Below are 7,500 nucleotides of genomic sequence, written 5' to 3' on the forward strand. Positions count from 1 at the left end.
GCGTGTACTTCCCCGACGCGAGGACCTGGAGGAGCGCAAGGGGTTGGGCCGAGATGTGCAATACCGGCTGTCGGGAATTAAGCCGAGGGAAGCCGCTTTTCGGAGACGGGGACGCAAGGGGCTCCGCTCGCACCCGCCTCCCCGCCTGCTCTCTCTCCTCGGGGTTTCCTTGCCAGACAGCTTAGAGGATCTGACGCGCTGGCCGTCGCCTCTTGGAAAGGGGGAAGGTTCAAAGAGAGGAGGGGGAGGGGGAGGGGGAGGGGGAGGGGGTGGAGGTGGAGGTGGAGGTGTAGGTGGAGGTGGAGGTGGAGGGGGAGGGGGGGGAGGAGGAGGAGGAGGAGGAGGAGGAGGAGGAGGAGGAGGAGGAGGAGGAGGAGGAGGAGGAGGAGGAACGAGAGGTGGTGGGGAGGAGGTGGAGTAGGAGGAGGGGGAGGAGGAGGGAGGGGGAGGAGGAGGAGGAGGAGGAGGAGGAGGAGGAGGAGGAGGAGGAGGAGGAGGAGGAGGAGGAGGAGGAGGAGGAGGAGGAGGAGGAGGAGGAGGGGAGGAGGAGAAGCAGAAGGAAAAAGAGAAGAAGAAGAAGAGGAAGAAGGGAGAAGGGGGAGGAAAATATAAGCAAAAAAAAAAAAAATACAAGACGAAAGAGGAGGAGAAAAGAATAAAAAGTAAAATGAAGAAAAGGAAAAAGAAAGAAGAATTAGAAAACGAAGTAATGAAAACGAAGAAAGAAAAAAACAGAAAACGCAGAAGAAAAAGAAAACGAAGAAACAAGAAAAAAATCAGAAAACGAAAAAGAAAGAAAACATAGAAAACGGAAAATTTTTACAAAAGTTAAGGATAAACCAAACTAAACTCTCTCTTGACCAGCCTCTCTCTCTGTCTGTCTCTCTCTCTCTCTCTCTCTCTCTCTCTCTCTCTCTCTCTCTCTCTCTCTCTCTCTCTCTCTCTCTCTCTCTCTCTCTCTCTCTTTCTCTCCCCTTACCTAATCTTAACTTCGTCCCTTTTGCTGAAGAAGATATTTCTCCTGAGCACCATTTTGGGTTCGTAAGCGTAGCGAGCGTCCTGCGCCCTCACCGGCACCTGCGTGAACCTCTTCAGGAGTTCCCCCCACTGGCGCCGGATCTCAAGGGCTCGCTGGTAGGGTTTCAGCTGGATCTCTGCGAGGGGAAGGGGTGTCGTTAAGGGATGTGTGTTCTGGTTTTTTTTCTGTATGTTTAGATTTGTATATGTGTTTGTGTTCGTGCGTGCGTGCGTGTGTGTGTGTGTGTGTGTGTGTGTGTGTGTGTGTGTGTGTGTGTGTGTGTGTGTGTGTGTGTGTGTGTGTGTGTGTGTGTGTGTGTGTGTGTGTCAAAAACGTATACACAAACACGATCAACCTATCTCTAGATAGTATACATCCCCCACCCCGTTCTCTCTCAAGCACAATATATCTATCAGTGACAACACACTCGGGCATTTTTTTTTAGAATCTATTTACCAGTCACAACACCCTCATCGAGAATCCTTCCAACCACACACAATCTCTCTACCAGTGACGGCATGACAGTGACAACACCTTCACATCAATTAATCGTTCCAACCACACGCGATCTATCCATCATTGACAACACCTTCACAAAAATAAATCGCTCCAACCACACAAGATCACACTGACAACACCCTCGTCCTTCCAACCACGCACAGTCTACCTACTCAATGACAGCATGACAACACCCTCACAACATCTTCCACCCACGCACCGAGCACCGGCGAGACCATCCAGATCGCGAACACCTCCATGGCCTGCTTCGGTAGCGTCACGTCCTCCTCCTCTATGACCATCGCCTGTAGCTCCTGGGCGGTGATCTTGGCCCCGTCCTCCAGCCTTAGTCTGACGGCGACGCGGGAGTGGAGGAACACGCACACTTCGACCATTCCTGCGAGGAGAGACGCAAGGGGCGGGCTTGAGTAAACGAGGAAGGTGGGGGGAGGGGGAGGGGGATGCAGAAAATGGGCGTGGCTGTGAATGTAAGTGAATAAGTGTAAAAAGAAAAAGGGGATTGCCCGTATTTTTCTTTTTTTTTCAGAGACGAGAGATGGTGTTGTTGTAGAAAATGAGTGTGGCTGGAAATCGGAGTGAAGGTGTGAATTAAAGGAAAAAAAAGAAAAGAAAAGGAATGGGCAATTGTGAGGGAGGTGCGGATGCGAAGAAAGAAAAAGGATGTTGCAAGAAATGCAAATGAATGCGTAAATTAAAAAAACAAACAAAAAAAAAAACATAATTTTAAAAAGGAGTGGGCTGTTTTTTTCACCTTTAATTATGAATGACTATAAACGAAAAAGGTATGGATAACATTAACAGAAACTGTAAATAAAGAGCTATGACTAACGGTAAAAAGAGTTCCAATACTTCGAAATAAATTCTATATAAGAATCAAAAGCTGACTCAAGAAAACACTGAGGGTGACGTCATATGTAAACAAATACAGCATGTCATAATCTGATGATAGAGTCATAGGACAGGAAACTGGTTATGAAAAAAAAAAAAAAAAAAAAAAAAAAAAAAAAACAGCTGTGTCAGTTTTATTAGATGCTACCCAAGAAAGCAAATAAGTCAGCACGACGGTTGCTGGGATTTGTGCACATATGAAAAAATATATATATTTTTACCACAAAGCTGTTTGGAATTACAAAGTGACTAAATGTAAGGCAACTGTGTTAACAACTATATATATCTTTATAATAATAATTGTAATGATGATGATGATGATGATGATGATGATGATGATGATGATGATGATGATGATGATGATGATGATGATGATGATGATGATGATGATGATGATGATAATAATAAAGGATATTATTATTATCATTATAGTAGTAGTAGTTGTAGTAGTAAAGATAATCATAATAATAAAATAATAATGAATCCAAAATATCTGAGAAATTTCATATAACAATTTACGTGCGTCTGAATAAATACCATGACCCCAGACTAAATGTTTCGGATATTTTATTGTTAGAACTTTGCTGACACCTGGAAGCATGACTGTCATAGGATGACTAAGACTAGACTGATGGAATATTGGCAATATCATCGACTATTATGGCCGGTCGACTGCTTTGTTTGAATAACAACATTATTAGCAACAAAGGTGCTGTGCATACATACAATGTATATTATAATAACAATAAATAGGTATATAAATGAAACCAACATTAGTATTACTAGTTTCTTCTTTCTCCATTACGTCCTCTACCTTTTCTCTTTTTATTCCATTATTGTCTCCTTTCTCTATTTCCCTTTATCATCCTTAATGCACCATGTCACCCTCTTTATCATAGTTTCCCTTAACCTTAATTTCCATTCTCTTCCCCACCTAAACAGAAAACGGGGGTTAACGGACGCGCTTTTTAAATATATATGCAAATTTCCTTGATGGATTTATTACTCAAGTTGAAAAAAAGTTAAGAAAAGTGTGTAATGATAATGGCAATGATGGTGATAAAATAATAATTGTTATGTTGATAATAGTAATGATGATGATGATGATGATGATGATGATGATGATGATGATGATGATGATGGTGATGATGATGATGATGATGATGATGATGATGATGATGATGATGATGATCACGAATATATAAATATTTTCTACCCCTCACTGCATTCCACCAAATTCTAAATACCACACCTCTTAATATTTTCGTTCTTTATATTCAATTCTTTGTCTTTTACACAAACTATTTTTTTTTTTTTTTTGGCGGGAAATTATTACGTACTCTTCTTTGTCTCGTAGTGACGTCACTGGCAAAGTTTTCTGTTGTCTTTTCTTTTACATAATATCATTCCAGACCTTTATGTAATATATATATTTATAAATGACCCTTATTTGTAGATTTATCTAAAAGCGTTATGTAACCTATTCGTGCACAGATGACGTAAATATGATGGATTTTTTCTTATTTTTATTTTTTCTTATTTTTGGGCTAGATTAATCTTTCTGTGATTTTCTTCTTTATCAATTTGTGTGAGTGAGTATTTGATTGTTTTATATCTGCTTTACCTTACGTGTCATCACCCCTTTTCATCCCCTCCCTCCCTTCCCCACCTTCCTTACCTCATCCCCATCTCTTCCTTAAACCTACCTCTCTTTTACCCTCCCTCCTTTCCCCACACTGCTCCATCCTCCCCTCCTTACCCCCCCTTTCCCTACCCCCACTCTCTTCTCAAACCACTTCTCTCACCTTCCCCCTCTCCCCACCCCCATTCCCCTAACTCTCCCCTATACCCACCTCTCTTATCCTACCCCCTATCCCAGCCCCTATCTCCCCCCTATACCCACCTCTCTTATCCTACCCCCTATCCCCCCCCCTCCCATCCCCTCACTCTCCCCCTGTATCGTGGATCACTGCTCATTTGCCGTGACCCACTCACTCACGATCTCCCGCAGGACTGCTTCTTTCCGTGTATTTTATTTTTTTATTGTTTTGAGGTATTAAAGATTCTTTATATTGCTTGTTCTTATTCTCTGTCTGTTCTTAATAAAACACGGACTGATAACATGATAAAAATAAGTGAATGAAGGGAGTTTAAACATTATCCTAATTATATTTTTCTTAAAATACGGTTTATATACATTATATTTATTCTATTCATCATATTGTTATTTTATCCTTTTATCACTTTTCAATCGTTAAAAAAAAAAAAAATAATTGAAAGAGAGCCACCCTCAATTATGCGCATTCCCGCGAAGAAGTAAGTGGCTGTGGAGTATTAATTTGTGTCCTCGTCAAACTAGTGAATCGTAGAGATCGGTGCTTCTTTTTACTTTCTGTTTAAGTATTTTAAGCGTGTTTTACTTCATTATTTACTCGTGTTAGTTCTTTGTGTATTTTACTTGTTCGTTTTATGTGTCTGTTTCGTTGATTTTTAAGTTATAATTTCGCGTTTTAGTTGTGTTTTAGTTGTTTTCTCGTTTGTGTCTCATTAAATATTCTTCGGGTTTAATTAATACACGTTTTCCATTCCCTCTCGTAACTGTAACGAAAGGTACAAGTTTCGAACGGACCTGTTCAGGATATAATGAGCTCACTCAGAATAAAAGCAATACTAAATCCCTCGCACGCGCCTCTCCTTCTAAAACACACGAATACAAGTTTTTTTTCCGTTCTCGTACAGCTCATATACCTACCCACTATCTCTCCGTTCCTTCCCCTTTTCCGCACACTTCGTCATTTCTTCTTCACATACCACCAAACGTCAATTCAACGGGTAGTGGCAACGAGCGTTCCTTCTAAAGCTAGCGAGAAGTAATCGTAAGCAGGTTGCTACACCTGCCCCATCTCCCCCACCCCTCCCTCTCCCCCTGCCCTCTGCCCTCCCCCCCTCCCCCCCACACCCCAAAACCCACCTTTACTCTTCCTCTCGTGGTCGTTCTTGTTGCTCTTGTTGTCGAGGTCGTCGTGGTGGGCGGCCGTCGTCTGTGGCACCGACGGGTGGGTCACGCTCGTGGTGGTGGGCATCGAGTGGACCGGCATGGAGGCCACACTCGTCTGCGCGGGCGTGGTCATTAGGTGGGCGGACGGGCGGCGGGTCTCGGGGTCCAGGGATAGGGGCGGCACGTCGAAAGCCGGCGGGGGAAGGCTGGGGTAGAATCCGGCCGCTTTGTCCAGGTGGTCGGCGCTGCCCTTGTAGTCGCCCCGCAGGAAGTCCGCTCGCTCCCGGAGGAACTCCCTGGAGGAGGAGGGGCCGGCGGGGTCAGTGGGGGTGGAGGGGAGGGGGAGGGAGTAGGGAGGATAGGAGGTAGAAGGAGGGAGGGAGTGTGTGTGTGTGTGTGTGTGTGTGTGTGTGTGTGTGTGTGTGTGTGTGTGTGTGTGTGTGTGTGTGTGTGTGTGTGTGTGTGAATGTATATGTATGTGTGCGTGTGCGTATGGGTGTACGTGTGCGTGCGTGTACATGTACGTGTCCGTGTGCGAATGTGTCAAATCAAAGTTACACATACGAAGAGAATGCGAGACCGTGTGTCTAAAGGCCTACATCACATTAATGCGTCGTTTGTGATTCGAACGAGGTTGTAGGTCTGCGTGTGTGTTTACCCTTGTTTGAGCAGATATGGTAAATAGCCCTATACTTATAATCACTGACTGTCGATTAAATGACTGGCAGCGTATGCCACCTACATGACAAAGGGACAAAGTTGAGTTTCCCAGCAATTAAAAGTTTGTGTTATTTTAGTCGGGTCGCGTGTCGGTGGACTATGAAGGTAAACTATTAATGGTAAAGCTTTCTTGAATAAAATATAAAGTTTCCTTTTCATTTAGAATTAGAAACAAGTCGTTGGGATTTTAAATAATAACGTTTTTTTTTTTTATCTCCCTATATTTTCTATTATCATGTAATAACATGCTAAGTCATCCTTACTAGAAAGGAGATTTCTTAATATCAAAAAATAAACCTCATTTCCATTTAATTACCTGATTTTTTTTATTTTTTATTATTGTGTTTGACATTAACTGTAGAGAAAAAATAATTCCAAATAAGATTAACATAAGTAATTACATTTAGAAAACATGAACCAGAGAGTTCTCATTACCAACCGCTACACAATTCTTTAAAAAAAAAAAAAGTATGTTTATAATACCCCAAGAATGTCCACAGTTATTATTCTCTCGCGTGTCAAAATCCCATTACCAAAGCTAAAAGAATTTGTTTGTGCATCACGCACGCTGGGAATTCCAACAGCTTGATCCCCTCTGTGAGTTGTCACTAGAAAACACTATTTATCAGAGCGTCTGTGTGTGTGTGTGTGTGTAAACGTAAAACTAAACTTTTTTTCTATTTTTTTTATTTCCGTCACTCACCTGGATATCGTGGCCGACCGTGGAAATGCATCAGTTTCCCCTCGAGGTCGTCTGGACAGAAAACGGGAATTAATGGATATGTTTTTTTTCCCCTTAGTCGGATAATGGATGTTTATGTTTGTATAATCACATGCGATCCACTGTCTTTTCCAGATTGAGAATGCTGCTATGGATATTAATTTTAACGAAATTTTTCTATTAAAAGCTTTGTCTGAGTAAAAGTTGCTCGCAGCTTGTCGAGCTCAACTTAGCTCTGAACTTTAATTCATAGTTCTGTTAATTGCATTACACAGAATACCATCCTAAGTTACAATTGCAACATGCAATGCCGACCGGGTTCAAGGATTTGTGCTGATGGAGACACTATTTTGCTAAGTAACTGCGTTGTGCTGCTGTGGTACATTTAATCAGTGAGTGAAACAGTAAACAAACAAATTAACATCTGCCATGCATGATGACCTTATGCAAATCAACTTCAACAAATCGCTTCTACACCCCTTCAGGTCCAGCTGAACCAAAATGCAATTAAACTTTCACGTAATCTAATTCTAATCAACAAATGAAATTATTCCATCTAACCCCTTTCCACTTTTCATCCCAGAGCCTTACCTGCGTGTCCTGGGCAGCGAGGAGTCGTTAAAAATACGTGTCAAT

At 42.3% G+C, this 7,500-nt stretch overlaps 1 protein-coding gene across 2 annotated transcripts in view; it reads right to left on the reverse strand.

Annotated features, from left to right (window-relative positions):
• Nucleotides 1–7,500, reverse strand: part of LOC125042667 (putative FERM domain-containing protein FRMD8P1) — a 24,389-nt gene that overhangs the window by 12,415 nt on the left and 4,474 nt on the right. For both annotated transcript variants that reach the window (XM_047638462.1, XM_047638463.1), the window contains exons 3-6: nt 6,847–6,897; nt 5,397–5,719; nt 1,737–1,913; nt 980–1,154 (exon numbers count right to left, since the gene is read on the reverse strand). In XM_047638462.1, the coding sequence (XP_047494418.1) occupies nt 980–1,154; nt 1,737–1,913; nt 5,397–5,719; nt 6,847–6,897 (726 nt within the window). The remainder of the gene's footprint in view (nt 1–979; nt 1,155–1,736; nt 1,914–5,396; nt 5,720–6,846; nt 6,898–7,500) is intronic.

The sequence above is a fragment of the Penaeus chinensis genome, chromosome 32 (assembly GCF_019202785.1).
Source record: "Penaeus chinensis breed Huanghai No. 1 chromosome 32, ASM1920278v2, whole genome shotgun sequence".
Lineage (NCBI taxonomy): Eukaryota > Metazoa > Arthropoda > Malacostraca > Decapoda > Penaeidae > Penaeus > Penaeus chinensis.